Here is a 17436-nt window from a genome sequence, read left to right on the forward strand (position 1 = left end):
AATATATAGTAAATATATATGCACATACATGCTTGAACATCTAACACACTGTGTGTATGTAAAAATTGCCCAATGTCCTGGCTCTGTGCTCAAATATTACACCTGGCAGACTCAGGGAACTATATGGAATACCAGAGATCCAACCCAGGTGGCCTCATGCAAGGCAAATATCCTACCCATTGTGCTATCACTCTGGCTCAGTAAAATGTATTTTATATACAGGAATAAAAAGCTCTATTTTAAAATTATTATTAAATACATATTATTTTTAGAATTTGGGATGCCGGGATTAGAACCACTGTCCTTCTGCATATAAGGCAAACATCCTACTTCCATGCTATCTCTCCGGCCCCATATTCATTAGTTTTTTAAAAGAATTTTACTTTTAGAGGCCAAGGAGATAGGCCAAAGGGCTAAAGGGTCCAGAGTTTAATCACTGGCTCTACAAGGCCTCCTTACACTGCCCAGTGTAGCCTCAGTGGTACCCAGCTACTATTGGCAAGACCTAAAACAAATTAACAAAAAAAGTATTCTGCTTTGATAAGAGTAAAAGAGGTAAGGAAATTAGAGGAATAAGGAATTTATCCTCACCAGTTTGACATTTAATTTAAAAAATTGCTATCATTGGATTGGGGAAATAGCTCATAGGACTTAATCTCAAGCTTTACATGCAGGAAGCCCAGTTAAATCCCTGGCACATGATCCCCTGAACACTACACATCAGGAGTGACTCCAAATAATGAGTTGGGAGTAGTCCCCAAACATCAACAAGCATGGCAAAAAAAAAAAAAACTCACAAATAAATGAATTACTAAAGGTAACCTTTATATCTAGAAATCAAAAATGTAATAAAGCTGAGAACAAATCAGCCATATTAGTTGAAAGTTAAATGAAGGATAATTGTACTCAGGGCTTACTCCCAACTCTATATTCAAGGATCAGTCCTAGCAGTTTGCCATGGAGGACCAAAAGTGTTGCTGGGGATTGATCTGGGGTCAGTAAGGCAACACCTTACCACCTATCCACCAGTCCAATACTTTAATTTTTAGCCAAAGAGTTTTGAGAGGATTGTGCTTTTGTAAAATAAAAGGATACTGGAAAGATAATTAGCTATTAGGAAAAAATATAAAAGATGTAATAAACATTTAGAAGATTGGGCTGAAGAGATAATATAGCAGGTAAAGTGCTTACATTGATTGCATGTAGCCCGGATTTTTTTTCCTTTGGCTTTTGGCTTATACCTGGTGGCACTGTGCAAAGAAATCACCCCGGCAGGCTCGGGGGACCATATGGAATGCCGGGATTCGAACCACCATCCGTCCTGTGTTGGTTGCGTGCAAGGCAAACACTTTACTGTTGTGCCATTGCTCTGGCCCCACCAGCCTGGATTCTATCCTCAGAACCTCATCTGGCCTTCCAAATCTGTCAGGAGTGATTCTTGAGTGTAGAACCAGGAGTAAACTCTAACCACTGCCAGGTATGGTGCAAAATAAAAACAAAAGAACCCAGCCAGAGAGATAGCATGGAGGTAGGGCATTTGCCTTACATGCAACCAACACAGAATGGACCATCGTTCGAATCCCAGCATCCCATATGGTCCCCCGAGCCTGCCAGGAGTGATTTCTGAGAATAGAGCCAGGAGTAATCCCTGAACGCTGCCGAGTGTGACCCAAAAACCAAAAACAACAATAAAAACAAACAAAAAAGCCTAAAAAGCTGAAAAACAGACAAATTAGAGTAATTTTCCTCAAAGTAGAAAAATATTGAGGATCGACATAGAAGGGTCATTAAGAAACGAAAGTGGGGACCAGAGAGATAGCATGGAGGTAGAGTATATGCCTCACATGCAGAAGGACAGTGATTCAAATCCTGGCATCCCATATGATCCCCCGAGCCTGCCAGGAGGGATATTTGGTATTTGGGTGTGACCCAAAAACAGAAAAGAAAAAAAAGAAAAGAAAGAAAAAAGAAAAAGAAAAGAAAGTGAAAAATTATCATTGATTATTGTGAAGTAATATTGTATCATACAACTGAGTGACAGAAGTTTCTCAACTAAAAGAACACCTAAACTAGAAATTCCTGGTGGAAAACATTATCAAAAACATGCAGCAACAGCATTACAGTTAAGACATAACACTGCACTGGTGATGGGGGTGTCCTTTTATATGACTGAAACACAACCACAATCATGTTTGTAACCAAATAGTTCAAATAAAAAAAAAAGACATAACTACATAGTATGGACAAAGGACAGGGTTTAGGGAGTTTATCTTGCATACAGCCACCTCAGTTCAATCCCTACCATTAAAGCCCTTACCCCCCTGCCCAGCATTAAAGCCCTTTGAGCAATACCAGGTGAGCACAGATCAGGAGTAGCCTCTGGGAAATGCTTGATGTGACCCCAAAAAAATTACATAAAAAACTAATATGGTTACAATATATTATAGAGAACAAAAACCACTAAATAATTTAAAACAGATAAAGCAAGTGGAATCTGTGTTTTGAACTAAAATCAAATTCAGCATTGAGCATCCTTTTTTTTCTGGGGGGGGGCATCATATGTGGCCAAGCTCAGCGATTAATCCTGGCTCTGTGCTCAAAAATCACACCTGGCAGGCTTGAGGAATGCCAGTGATCAAACCTGGGTCAGCCACATGCAAGGCAAATGCACTACCCGCTGTACTATGCCTCTGGCCCCTGAACATCTAAATTTTAAATAATGTGTATACATTACTTTGATTGAAAGTTCTTAAAATTGGTTTGGGGTCAGCGAGGTATTCCTAGCTCCATTCTCATGGGTCAACCAGATCTGCTGGGGATCAAAACTTGTGCATCTAAACCATATCTTCCAGTCCATTGAGCAATAAAAAAAGTTTAAAACCTTTTTCAATGTCTTATCCAGCTACTAGCAATACTTTAGTCTGACAATGTGGGACTGATGGTTTAGGGCTGCTTAGGTATGGGGTAAAACTCAGGTTATTTAGAATTCAAGCTCCAGATTCTTTGTGTCATCTCCCTTGCCCCTAAAATGTGTGAGTGAGTTGTGTGTGTGTGTGTGTGTGTGTGTGTTAGATGTGTTAGGTGGTGTGTGTGTGTATGTGTGTGTGTCTTAGGTGGGGCAGGGGTGTGTGTGTGTGTGTGTGTGTGTGTCTTAGGTGGGGCAGGGGTCCCATACCTGGTGAGAACTACTCTGAGTTCTGTGCTCATGAGTCTATGCAGTTATAGGGATCAAGATGCATTTCTAGGGATCAAATTAGATGGGGGACACATGCAAGACAAACACTTTAACCCCATGCTATAGTCTTAGTCATTAAATGTTTTTGTTACTACTTTAAATATATAAACGTCTTCAGGTTACAAGATTTAAAAGATATATTTATATGGGCCCGGATAGCACAGCGGTGTTTGCCTTGCAAAGAGCCGATCCAGGACCTAAGGTGGTTGGTTCGAATCCTGGTGTCCCATATGGTCCCCCGTGCCTGCCAGGAGCTATTTCTGAGCAGACAGCCAGGAGTAACCCCTGAGCACCGCCAGGTGTGGCCCAAAAACAAAATACAAAAAACAAAAAAAAGATATATTTATATGATCATAAATCACTCTAAATAATTACAAGTTATGGTCTGGAAAGATAGTATAGTGGGGAGAGCATTTACCTGGCATAGAGTCAACCAAGGTACAACCCCAGTTCATTATATGGTCCCCCCTGAGCTTGTCAGGAGTGATGCCTGGGTGCAGAGCTAAAACTCTGAGCACCACCAGCACCAGGAGGGGCCCAAAAGCCAAAGATAAATAAACAAATAATCACAAGTTGATACATACCTAAAACATGGGTAAAAGAAACAACCCAAATTTTAATCTGGCAATCTTGACCACACGATGCCAATCGAAAAAACTGAAGACCTTGTTCTCCATCTAAAAAATGTAAATTTGCTAAAGTTAAGTATAAATACACAAGAAAAATTAAAGTGTAAAATGTCTAAAGAACCTTAAATTTTTTATTATTTATGCTATTACCTGTAAATTATATTTATTCAAATTAGAACTTCTTAAATTTTTTCTATTTGCAAGCACTATCTGCCTATAAAATGTTTATACAACCTGGTATATAAAAGAGGCATATAAGAAAACATTTATGGATATTATAAATACATTTGTTTTACAATAATTAAAAAGATCTTTGCTGTATCCAGTGGAGCTCAGGGATTGTTCCTGGTAGTGCTCATGGATTGAACCTGGACTTCCTCATGCAAAAGGCTTGTATTCCAGGTCACTGAGCCATCTCTCCAGCCCCTAAAGTAATTTTTAGGATATCCTGGGACTAACTGTCACCCATTCAGTTAAATAACTCCACTTGGGGTTGCAACTCATAATTTAGGAAGCCAGAATCTGAATCTATTCACAAATATTAATATACCAAAACATGAAATATTAGTTAAATAATTTCTTTTAAATAAGGTGCTTCAATGGATTATAACAGTAGTGTCTGAAGTCTCTAATAAAAAATACACATTTACTAGGTGAGTCAAAAATAATGGAATTACTAATCTTAGGGCATCCTCCAAACTATGAGGGACGATAAGACTAGTGTTGATAAGAAAAATAAAAAAAACGTAAGTTATGACTGCTATATTCTTTTTTTTTTTTTTTTTGGTTTTTCAGGCCACACCCGTTAGATGCTCAAGGGTTACTCCTGGCTACGCGCTCAGAAATTGCCCCTGGCTTGGGGGGACCATATGGGACACCGGGGGATCGAACCGTGGTCCTTTCCTTGGCTAGCGCTTGCAAGGCAGTCACCTTACCTCTAGCGCCACCTCGCCGGCCCCGACTGCTATATTCTTAATTATTTCCAATTATCTTTATAAAAGTAGACCTGCTATATTTAAAAAAAATCTTAATGGTTGTAATAATTCTCAGAGTCAAAAGAGATGAGAGCTGAAAGGTCTAGCTCATGACATGAAGCTCACTGCAATGAGTGGTGAGTGCAGTTAGAGAAATAACTACATTGAGAACTATCTTAACAATGTGAATGAATGAGGGAAGTAGAAAGCCTGTCTCGAGTACAGGCAGGGTGGGATGGGGTGGAGATTTGGGACATTGGTGATGGGAATGTTGCACTGGTGAAGGGAGGTGTTCTTTACATGACTGAAACCCAACTACAATCATATTTGTAATCTAGATGTTTAAATAAAGATATTAATTAAAAAATCTTAATGAAAGTTCTTGATTTACAGTACTGTTATGATAGTTTCCTGTGTACATAATTGCAATACCACAATAAAACACTCAGTACACCACCAGAGTAGATTCACTTTGCTCTGTGGTCATGCATTTCCTCTCAGCCCCACCACAACACATAAATAGCACCACCACACTACAAAAGTTACAATGAAAAAACTATGCAAAACCTTACCACACCTTGTGAAGGTATTAGTTCTGAAGATTCAACTAACATCAACCAACACTGAGCCTCTCTGATCCAGAATTTATATAATGGAAATATTAAGGATGTTCAAAGAACTTAAAAAAAAAAAACTATGGAATGACAGTCCTCAAGAAGATCTAAAGTAGAAATGAGAAAACTTCCAGAAATATCAGAACTTAAACATGTGGTAGGTTAAATAAAAACCTCACTGGAAAGCCTCATCAGCAGAGTAATAGCTGGTGAGGACAGAATCATTGAGATGGAAAATGAAGTGCTTAACACCTCATTCAACAGAAGAAATTGGAAAAGAGTCTTAAATGAATAGGAGATGGAAAATATCGTCAAAATAAAGAACAGACAAGAGGAGGCCTTTGGGATAAATTTAACAGGAATAACATAAGAATCACTGGGATCTTAGAGGGAGAGAAAGAAAATCCCTCTGAAGAAGCAATAGTCAAAGACAGATCACTAAGAAATTGCCAGAGCTGAAGAATTCTTGCATCCACATTCTAAATGCCCAAAGAGTAAATAGCTAAAAGAGACCCCCAAAAGCACCCTCACACACATCCTAGTCACAATGATGAAGACCATAGAGATAAAATATTGAAAACTGCAAGATCAAAAAGGGACTATATACAAAGAGGCAAACTTAAGATTTACAGTGAATTTATCACAAGCAACTCCAGGCCCAAGGGCAGTGGTGGAATATAGTGACAAAACTCAGAGAAATGAATGTTTCACCAAGAATACTACACCTATCCAGATGTTCATTCAGGTTTGAAGGAAAGATAAACAGTTTCACAGATAAACAACAGTTCAGGAACTTTATAGACTCGAAGCCAATCTAAAAGAAGGACTGAAGGGTCTACTTTAAGGCAACACAAATCCAACAAACACACCAAACTTCTACAAAAGAATGGCACAAAATCTGATGACAATTATCACTCTCAACATCAATGGACTAAATGCACCAAAGGTAGGAGGCACAGAGAGGCAAAATGGATCAGAAAATTGAACCTAACTTTTTGCTCCTGCAAAAAATATATTTGAGGGCCCGGAGAGATAGCACAGCGGTGTTTGCCTTGCAAGCAGCCGATCCAGGACCTAAGGTGGTTGGTTCGAATCCCGGTGTCCCATATGGTCCCCCGTGCCTGCCAGGAGCTATTTCTGAGCAGACAGCCAGGAGTAACCCCTGAGCACCGCTGGGTGTGACCCAAAAACCAATATATATATATATATATATTTGAATAGTCAGAGCAAACATAGATGCAAAGTCAAAGGTTGGAAGACAATACTTCAAGTAAACACCTACTTTAAAAAAAGGCTGGGGGCTGGAGAGATAGCATGGAGGTAAAGCATTTGCCTTGAGTGCAGAAGGTCAGTGGTTTGAATCCCAGCATCCCATATGGTCCCTCCAAGTCTTCCAGGAGCAATTTCTGAGTGTAGAGCCAGGAGTAAACCCTGAGTGTTGCCAGGTGTGACCCCTCCTCCCACCAAAAAAAGGAAAAGAAAGCTGAAAAAATTAAAAAGGCTGGGAAGGCCATACTAATATCAAAAAAACATAAATTTCAGGGTTAAATGATATAAATAGGGGCTGGAACGGTGGCACAAGAGGTAAGGCATCTGCCTTGCCCATGCTAGCCTAGGACAGACAGTAGTTCGATTCCCCGGCGTCCCATATGGTCCCCCATGCTAGGAGCAATTTCTGAACGCATAGCCAGGAGTAACCCCTGAGTGTCACCGGATGTGGCCCAAAATAACAACAACAAAAAAAGTTATAAATAAAAGTCAATTACTATAATATACCACACTAATAAAAGAAAAAATATCATAGGATCATATTAACAGATGTAGAGGAAAATTTGATAGGGTCCAGCATCCATCCATTCATGATAAAAACTCTCAACAAGATGGGAATTGAAGAAACTTTCATCAATATAGTAAAAGCCATTTACTTCAAGCCCATGACAAGCATTATATTCAGTGGGGAAAACTAAAAATCTTTTCTCTAAAATATGGCACAAGACAAGGTTGTCCTCTCTTGTCACTTCTATTCTATATAGTACTGAAAGTACTTGCCATAGCAATTAAGCAAGAAAAATATATCAAGGGCACCTAGACAGGAAAAAAATAGTCAATCTCTCACTATTTGTATATGATATGTTAGTTTATCTAGAAAATCCTAAAGATTACAAATAAAGCTTCTACAAACAATAGACTTATAAAGTGACAAGCTACAAAATTAATATGCAAAAATCCATAGCATTTCTATACACAAATAATGAACAGAAGAGATATTAAAAGAACAATTCCATTCGCAATTGTGCCTCAAAATATCAAGTACCTTGGAGTCAATTTAACTAAAGAGGTGAAAGACCTATACAAATAAAATGATAAAATACTGCTTCAAGAAATAAAAGATAGAAGGAAATGAAAACATATACCCTGCTCATGGGCTAAGGATTAATATCATTAAAATGTCAATACTTTCCAAAACATTGTACATATTTACATATTGTAGTATATACATTGTACACATTTAGTGCAATCCCTATAAGAAAACCCATGACATTTTTTAAAAAAGTGGATCAAACACTCTTGAAATTAATATGAAACAATAAATGTACACAATAGCTAAAGTAATTCTTAGAAACAAAGAAGGCAGGAGGAATCACTTTCCCCAATATAAAACTATTCTTAAATCAGTAGTCATTGAAACAGCATGATACTGGAATAAAATCAGCTCAATGGAATAGACTTGAATATTATGAAATGGGCCCACAAGTATACAAAAACCTAATCTTTGATAAAGGGGCAAAAAATAGAAAGTGGAACAAGAAAAGTCTTATTTTAAACAAGTAGTGCTGAGGAAACTTGTCAGCTACATACAGAAAAACTAAATCAGATTCCTATTTAACATGCTGCAAAAAGTAAAATCAGAATGAATTAAAGACCTTAGTGTCAGACCTGAAACCATAAGGTACATAGAGGAAAACATAAGCAGAACACTCCATGATACTGAAGCCAAAGACACCTGCAAGGAAGAAATACCACTGGACAAGAAAGTGAAAAAAAAGATAAACAAATGGGACTACATTAAATTAAGAAGCTTAAGCACCTCAAAGGAAATGATGACTAGGATACAAAAACTACTCAGATAATGTAAGAAAACTATTCACCCCATACCCATCTGATAAAGGGTTAATATCCGAGATATACAAGGCAGGGGCTGGAGAGATAGCACAGCGGTAGGGCTTTTGCCTTGGATGCAGCTGACCTGGGAGGGACCCGGTTAGATTCCTGGAATCCCATATGGCCCTCCAGCCTGCATGGGGTGATTTCTGAATGCAGAGCCAGAAGTTACCTCTGAGCACCGCTGGGTGTGGCCCAGAAAACAACCTATCAATCAATAAATAAAGTTTAAAAAATAAGATATACAAGGACTGATAGAAATCAGCAAGAAAAGCAAAAAATCTAACCCATATAAAGATGGGGCTAAGGGGCCAGAGCAGTGGCGCAAGCGGTTAGGCATCTGCCTTGACCAGACCATAGTTAGATTCCCCCAGTGTCCCATATGATCCCCCAAGCCAGGAGCGATTTCTGAGCGCATAGCTAGGAGTAATCCCTGAACTTCACCAGGTGTGACCCAAAAACCAAAAAAAAAAAAATGGGGAGAAGAAATAAACAGACGTTTTCTCAAAGAATGGCCAAAAGGCACATGAAAAATGCTCTACATCACTAATCATCAGGAGATGCAAAACAAAACAACGAGGTATCAGAAGACTGGAACACATCACAAAGAACAAGACCACTGCGGGTAGGAGAGCCAAGTAGTTTAGCCCTTTTGGAAAACAATATGGATATTTCTCAGAAAACTAGAAATTGAGCTCCCATATGATCCAGCAATACCATGGGAATATACCCTAAGAAAACAGAAACTTGATACAAAAAAAAAAACCCTCTGGGAGAGAGAGACACACACAAAATAGTCCCACTCATCTATGGATTTTAGGAAAAATTAAAGACATTGAAATAATTCCCAGAGATGAGGGCCAGAAGGAGCAGCTCAAGATATGAAGCTCACCACAAAGAGTGGTGAGTACAGTTAGAGAAATAAGTACGCTGAGAACTATTATAACAATGTCAGTGAGTGAGGGATGTAGAAAGCCTGTCTCGAAAACAGGCAGGGGATGGGTAAGGAAGAAATAGAGACATTGGTGATGGGAGGGTTGTACAGGTAAAGGGGAGGTGCTCTTGTTATGACTGAAACCCAACTACAATTATGTTTGTAATCATGATATTTAAATAAAGAAATTATAAAAAAAAAAAGCCCTCTGTACTCCTATGTTCATAGGAGCACTATTTACAACAGCCAGAATCTGGAAGTAACGCAGGAGCCCAAAAACAGATGAGTGGCTAAAGAAAACAGTGGTACATCTACATAATGGAATACTATGCAGCTGTAAGAAAAAATGAAGTGTTGAAATTTGCTTATGCATGGATGGATATGAAGAGTATTATGATGAGTGAAATGAATCAGAGGAATAGACATAGAATAATCACACTCATTTATGGGATGAAAGAAAAATAAAAGATAATATAGTGATAATATCCTGAGACAATAGAGAGGAGGGTCAGGAGAACCAGTCCATGTTAGGAAGCTTGCCCAAATAGTGGAGCACAGTAGTCAGGGGAGAAAAGGAACTACTATACAGTGACAGTTGGAACTGAGCACTCTGGACAAATGGATGTTGAACAGAGATAATTTGATATGCACAGTACTTCTCCATTAACAAAAGTGAAAACCACAGTGTCTAAATAGGAAAGGAAAGGAAAGAAAGGAGAAAGAGAAAGAGAGAGAGGAGATAAATTAGAGACAGGTGGGGGGGAATGTGGGAGAGAAACTGGGAACATTGGTGGTGGGAAATGCTTATGGGTGAAGGGTGGTATAACTTAAGATGGAAACTCAATCATGAACAACTTCATAATCACGTTTAAATAAAAAATAAAATAATGACCAAGCTATGAAAAAACCCATCTGTATTATGAATAACCTTGTACCAAATGTTTAAATAAAGTAATTTAAAAAATATGATACTTTATCATTTAGCATTGGATATTTTTATAAGCACTTAATTTAAAGTAAAGGGTTAGAGAGAATATAGTGAGTAATTGCCTTCCTCATGGACAACCAAGGTTCAATCTCTGGCATGACATAGATCCTCTGAGTAATCACTGTGCACTGACAGAGCCAGGATAAGTCTTGAGTACAGTCAAGTGTGGCCCAAAAACAACAGAAAAAAAGGTATAAAAATGAAAGATGAGGGGCCAGCGAGGTGGCGCTCGAGATAAGGTGTCTGCCTTGCAAGTGCTAGCCAAGGAAGGACCGCGGTTCGATCCCCCCGGTGTTCCATATGGTCCCCCCAAGCCAGGGGCAATTTCTGAGCACTTAGCCAGGAGTAAACCCCTGAGCATCAGACGGGTGTGGCCCGAAAAACCAAAAAAAGAAAAAAAAGAAAAGAAAAAAATGAATGAATGATGACATCAAAATGCTTTAGGTGAAAGCAGGGAATAAGTATAAGGTGGTGGGGGTGCTATATAAAGTGAATTTAGCTGCAATCTACAGTATGACTAAAAATGAACCAGGTACAGTGTCCACATGTTAAACTCTTGAAAAATATTAGTAATATTCAAGTAATGAAATATGGCTAGTGTAGCAAAAGAGGATGTGATGTGAGGAAGGAAAACAGAATATGGAAGGCGCTTATGGGCTATGTATTTTGTATCTGGTATTTTTTTTTTACTTTATCTTACTTTAATCAGCCACTAGTGCATTTGAAATAGGAGTGACAAACCATGCCCTGCCGACGTAAGATGAGACATAATATACACACTGGATTTGAAAGTCTTAGGATAAAAGGATAGTAACATTTCCTAATTTTGTTTATTACGTTACAAAATAATTCATCATTAAAATTTCTATTACAATTTTTCTATGACTAGAAAAAAATGTTAACTTGCACAAGTATTGCATATTATATTACTACAGATCATTTTCACAAATAAAATATAATTAAATCTGGATTTCTGATACCTAGTTATTTGGGGGGTTTTATTTTACTTTGTTGTTTTAAAATTCAATGCAGATAAATTGTTGACTGTTGGGGAAATAAAGTTAATTCAAAATTTAAAAAAAAAATTGATCTGGTAATAAGACTGAAGAGACCAAAACGGGAACTTCCATCCTAGTAGATAATGAGAATAAATGGGAACTTTTCTTTTCACAGTATCTAATTAAAATTGAGTCTCGGGGCCAGAGAGATAGCACAGTGGTGTTTGCCTTGGAAGCAGCTGACCCAGGACCTAAGGTGGTTGGTTCGAATCCGGAGTCCCACATGGTCCCCCGTGCCTGCCAGGAGCTATTTCTGAGCAGACAGCCAGGAGTAACCCCTGAGCACTGCTGGGTGTGGCCCAAAAACAAAAAAAAAAAAAAAAAAAAAAAAACAAACAAAAAAAAAAAACTGAGTCTCTTTTCAGGAGTTATAGGCTCTTCTTTTTCTGAACTCTAATTGTATTATTAAATATTTTTAAATTTTAGTATTTCAAAGATTAATGGTAAATGAAAAATGTAATTTCTATAATGTTGAGATTTCTTGAAAATCCCAATTAAATAATTTTACACATCTAAATATCACTATTCTGATTTAAAAGTCACAGGGAATCAATAGGGTCAAGTGCTCTAAATTACCATGTTCAAGGAATTCAAATCTATTGTGCTAAACTGAGTAATCTCATTTATATAGTTCACTTTTCCTGATTCTCTAGGTTATTTTTTCTGATTGATTTTATGTCAATCAAAAAAGATAGAGGATATTCTTTAAAAGAAATAAATTAAAAGGACTTCCTTTTTATCAATGATTAAATAAAAATAAATAAAAGAACTACAAGTCATATGCAAATTTCAAAAAGAAATTACTAGTGCTAAAAAAAATGAAGTAACAAACCAGAAACAGGCTGTGAGGAAAAATCGCAGCAGGTTATTCCAAGATCATGGGCTTTTTCACTATGCAGACATCTCATTTTGTCATCCCACACTGTTAAATCTCCACACGAGGAGCCAGTGACAAAGAAGCTTCCATTAGGAGAAAATGTGCAGGCCACTAAGGAGCCATCCTTAACACTACCATACCTGAAATAAAAAAAAAATAGCAGTTTTCATTTCAAAAAGTCTTTTATTATTTTATATTATAACCTCTAAAACAGACTGATAGAGTAAAAAAAAAAATCAAAGACTATTACAGAACAAGAAAGAGTAAAGTGATACCTAGAGAAATAAATTCAGACTTGTTATAAACTCTTTCTGAAAGTAGAGAATTTAAACATTTTAACTAACATGTCAGAGGCTTCAAAACATGGTCCAGATATCTTCATATTTTTCCATAAGATAAGCACCATATTTACTGCCTATAGAACCAATTTTTTTTTTTTTTTTTTTTTGTGGTTTTTGGGTCACACCCGGCAGTGCTCAGGGGTTACTCCTGGCTCCATGCTCAGAAATTGCTCCTGGCAGGCACGGGGGACCATATGGGACGCCGGGATTCGAACCGATGACCTTCTGCATGAAAGGCAAAGGCCTTACCTCCATGCTATCTCTCCGGCCCCTAGAACCAATTTTTTAAAAAAAGATATAACTAGTATTGAAAAGTATTACTAGGGTCAAAAATATTTTAATTTCTGTATTAATATCACGAAAAACTGTATAAAGGCCTTTTGACTCATGTGAAAATATAAATTGCTATGGAAGAAAAAAGGCAATTAAAATTATCTTGGGTGGGACCAAAGAAGTAGTAAGAACATTCAACAGAGCATGTGACTTGCCTGTGACCTATTTCTCCCTCATTCCAACCAGGAGTGATCCCTGCATGCAGAGCCAGGAGTAAGCCCAAAGTACAGCTAAGTGTGGTTCAAACCCAAAAATTAATAAAATTATATTAGGATGATAAATAGCTGTGCTAATATTTTCTCAATTAGTAAAAATAAACTGGCAAAAAAACAACAACAACCCAGAACTAATCATCAGTAAATGTCTGAAACAGTGTTTAAGTTTATTTCTGAGGTATGATTTTACAGCAGTAATTTCCTAATTAGGGAAGTAATGTTGGTGCCGGAGAGATAGCATGGAGGTGAGACATTTGCCTTGCATGCAGAAGGATGGTGGTTCGAATCCCAGCATCCCATATAGTCCCACAACCTGCCAGGAGCAATTTCTGAGTGTAGAACCAGGAGGAACCCCTGAGTACTGCTGGGTGTGACCCAAAAACCAAAAACCAAAAAAAAAAAAAGGAAGTAGACTATCATAGGATAATAAAAAGATTTCTTGGGGCTGGAGAGATAGCATAGCGGTAAGGCATTTGCCTTACATGCAGAAGGACGGTGGTTCAAATCCCAGCATCCCATATGGTCCCCCGAGCCTAACAGGAGCGATTTCTGAGCATGGAGCCAGGAGTAACCCCTGAGCACTGCCCGGTGTGACCGAGAAACCAAAAAAAGAAAAAAAGAAAAAAAAAATTTTCTTAACTGACAACTATATTTCTTATATCTGGGTTTTTTTTCCCTTTACATAATAAAACCTCACAGAACTTTTCACTTTCTTCCACCCAAAGATCTAAATAAGTAACAACTGTTTACACTTACTGAAATTATCCTATTTTAATCATTTAAAATCATAAGCTTTAAAATACTACCAGTTATATGGGACTTAATATTACTTAACTACTTTATATTACATATATGTCACAAAAATAAAAGCTCATAAAAGTATCTATTGTGAAGGCACACCCAATGATGCTCAGGGGTTAACTCCTTCCTCTGCACTCCTGGTGATGCTCAGGGAACCATAGTGTGTACCCAGGTATCAAAACGTGTCGCTGTGCGCAAAATAAGTCTACCTGCTATACTATCGTTCCAGCTCCAAAGTACCTATTTTTAATAGTAAGTTGCAAAAGCATATTACCAATATAAATTGATTCATGTCTATTTCTTTAGAGGTACAGGAGTAGGCTTTTATAGAAATTATAATACACATTATATTAGTCACTAGATTCTTTCCTCATGATAACTTATTCAGTAAGAATCCTTGTCAGGGGGGCAGGCAGGGGGAAAAAATTCTTGTCAGGAAATAATTGGGTCTCTTATGTGAAGTGCACCTAATACTATTTTAGTATTCAGAACTCTTGAAATATAAGTGAAAAAATAAATCCTCACATTACTGAAGACTTAACATTCCTATGATTTTTTTATTTTGCCAATAGATTAACATTTAATTTTCAAGATTCTTAAACACAGCAAATCTATGTAAGAATTACATTAAGCATATTTTTGACCTTCAGAAAATATAGCAAAATATTTTCTCATAATGTCTAAAAAGTATCTACTCTTTCAAGTCAGTAAAAATTCTGTTTTCTATTATTTTTTGATAGACCTGTCAGTGAAATTGAAAAATGGTTTAAATGAAGAAATGGTTTAAATGTTCATACCTATGTAACTTATATGTCTGTGCATTCCACAAAACAACAGTTCCATCTGCTGCCCCTGATACCAAACAAGTGGAGTCTGGGGAAAAGCAGCAAACTCTCACGGGGCTCCCACTGGGCTGTTCCATCACCGTCAACATCTGTCCATTCTGAGTATTCCACAGGACAGTTGTACCATCCGTGGAACATGAAGCCAAAACATGTCCTGAAGGGGAGAAACAGCAGCAGTGGACAGTATAGGTGTGAAAAGTCAATGGAGAGTACGGCAGTTCAGTGAAGTCACTTAGGGAGTACAGGCGAACTGTTTTGTCCAAGGAGCAAGTTGCCAAGAGGGAAGAAGAGAAAGCACAGCAGTTGACATCGTCACGATGATCAGTTAGCGTATGAATTAATTTTACCATGTTCTCTATTTGAAGTGAATTGTCCTGCAATTTTTAAATAAAAAATGGTTAGTTCATTCTAGGAATCAAAGAAACGCAACTCAAATTCTTAAAAATGGGAAGAGCAAATTTTAAGAATTGATCAAGAAGGGCCCGGAGAGATAGCACAGCGGTGTTTGCCTTGCAAGCAGCCAATCCAGGACCAAAGGTGGTTGGTTCGAATCCCAGTGTCCCACATGGTCCCCCGTGCCTGCCAGGAGCTATTTCTGAGCAGACAGCCAGGAGTAACCCCTGAGCAACGCTGGGTGTGGCCCAAAAACAAAAAGAAAAAAAAAAAAAAAAACAAAAAAAAAAGAAGAATTGATCAAGAAAATCTCCATTCATAGATTTTATTTGTTTTCGTTTTGGGGTTACCCTAAGTGGTACTCAGAGGTTATTACTGGTTCTGCATTCAGAAATTACTGGACTATATGGGATGCCAAAGATAGAATCCAAGCTAACCACGTGCAAGACAAGCACCTTACCTGCTGTACTGTCTCTCTGGCCCCTCATTCATATATATTATTTTTGTTTGTTTGGAGGACCACACCAGGAATTGTTCAGGGGTTACTCCTGGCTCTGCCCTCGGAAATTATTCCTGGTAGTGCCGGGAACAGGGGAAGCCAGAGATCGAACCCTAGTCAACTGCAGGGAGGGTAAATGCAAATTAACAACATAAACAGAAACTTGATAGAGCTGGAGATCTAGATAGTACAGTGGATTAAGGTGCTTGCCTTGCATCTAGGTGAGATGGGTTTGATTCTTGATACCCCACTGGAATGACCTCCAAGCACAGCACAAGTAATCCCTGATCATTTCTGCGTGTGGCCCAAAATATAACGTTTTCAAACAACTCTAACTGGACATTGAACAACCTGAAACTTGTGACTATTTTACCTTTGAAACCTTTCCCTTTAATTGGGTTCTTCTCCATACTGTCTCATTCTAGATCTGCTCACCTTAATTCAAAAAGACACTTCTACTATTTTAGCAAACTGTCCCAGCTGATTCTTTCTCTTTACTATCCTTCTTCTTGTCCTTGTTCTGCCTTTAATCTTGTTCTTGTTCTGCCTTTAATCTACAAACTGTTTGGTTTACTTAAAAAAAAAAAAGAAAAAGAAAAAGAAAAAAAGAATTTGAGCCAAAAGCTGCAATGTCACAGTTTGTCACTGTATATGATGAATTAAATAAACCAAAAAGTAAAATGTGGTAAAAAAAAAAATAAACTAATCTAGGTTTCATTTAACAAATTATTTAACCAAAATAATTGTGACTGAAACCCAAACTCTTCACCAATTTACAAAACCCTGTTTGAGCTAGGCTTTACCTGCCTTACTCAGAACTCAACAATCACTTTTTCACCCCTTTTATCACAGCTTGGCTGATTTTGGTCTAAGTAAGATCTTCCTATATTAGTTTTCTTATGCTGAAATTCTTTCCTCCATACTCTTGGGATCCTGTTTTTCAGATCTCAATTTCAGAGTTCCTCAGAGAGGTTTTTCCAATCTAAATTCGCCAGCCACTCACTAGGCGAGAACATTATCCTCTTTTATTCTTCAGTACTTTTCAACATCTGATGTCTTTATTTTTCTCCTTCATCTATACACTCCAAAGGATTTCAAAGGAATCTCATCCAATTTGCTAATTTCTGTATCCACAGTATGTAAAATAATGTAAAATAGGCATCCAAAATAAGCTCAAAATAAATATTTTAATATCTTTCCAAACTACAACTAAATTCAAATATTTTTATATCAGAACATAGTGAGGGGGGCGTTGGCCCCTTCGTAGTAGGTGAAGGTGCAAGGAATTGTATACAACGAAAAGCAAAAACTGTCTCTATTGAAACCATGTCACCTACCCTATGATAACATTTTTTAAACTTTAAAGTGGGAAAAATGGAAATAAATAGTTCAAAGTTAATTTATAAACATAACAGGAAATAATTTTTAAGTTTAAGAAAACAATGTTGGGGGTCTAAGAGACAGCATGGAGGAAAGGCATTTGCCTTGCATGCAGAAGGACGGTGGTTCGAATTCCGGCATCCCATATGGTCCCCTGA

General features: G+C 37.6%; 1 protein-coding gene across 1 annotated transcript in view; it reads right to left on the reverse strand.

Annotated features, from left to right (window-relative positions):
- WDSUB1 (WD repeat, sterile alpha motif and U-box domain containing 1) overlaps positions 1-15874 on the reverse strand; it is a 51325-nt gene extending 35451 nt beyond the window's left edge. Inside the window, exons 1-4 of the mRNA XM_049773123.1 lie at positions 15860-15874; positions 14959-15380; positions 12427-12611; positions 3820-3912 (exon numbers count right to left, since the gene is read on the reverse strand). Of these exons, the coding sequence (XP_049629080.1) occupies positions 3820-3912; positions 12427-12611; positions 14959-15356 (676 nt within the window). The 5' untranslated portion in view covers positions 15357-15380; positions 15860-15874. The remainder of the gene's footprint in view (positions 1-3819; positions 3913-12426; positions 12612-14958; positions 15381-15859) is intronic.
- Between the last annotated feature and the right edge of the window lie 1562 nt (positions 15875-17436).

This window comes from Suncus etruscus, chromosome 5 (genome assembly GCF_024139225.1).
Source record: "Suncus etruscus isolate mSunEtr1 chromosome 5, mSunEtr1.pri.cur, whole genome shotgun sequence".
Lineage (NCBI taxonomy): Eukaryota > Metazoa > Chordata > Mammalia > Eulipotyphla > Soricidae > Suncus > Suncus etruscus.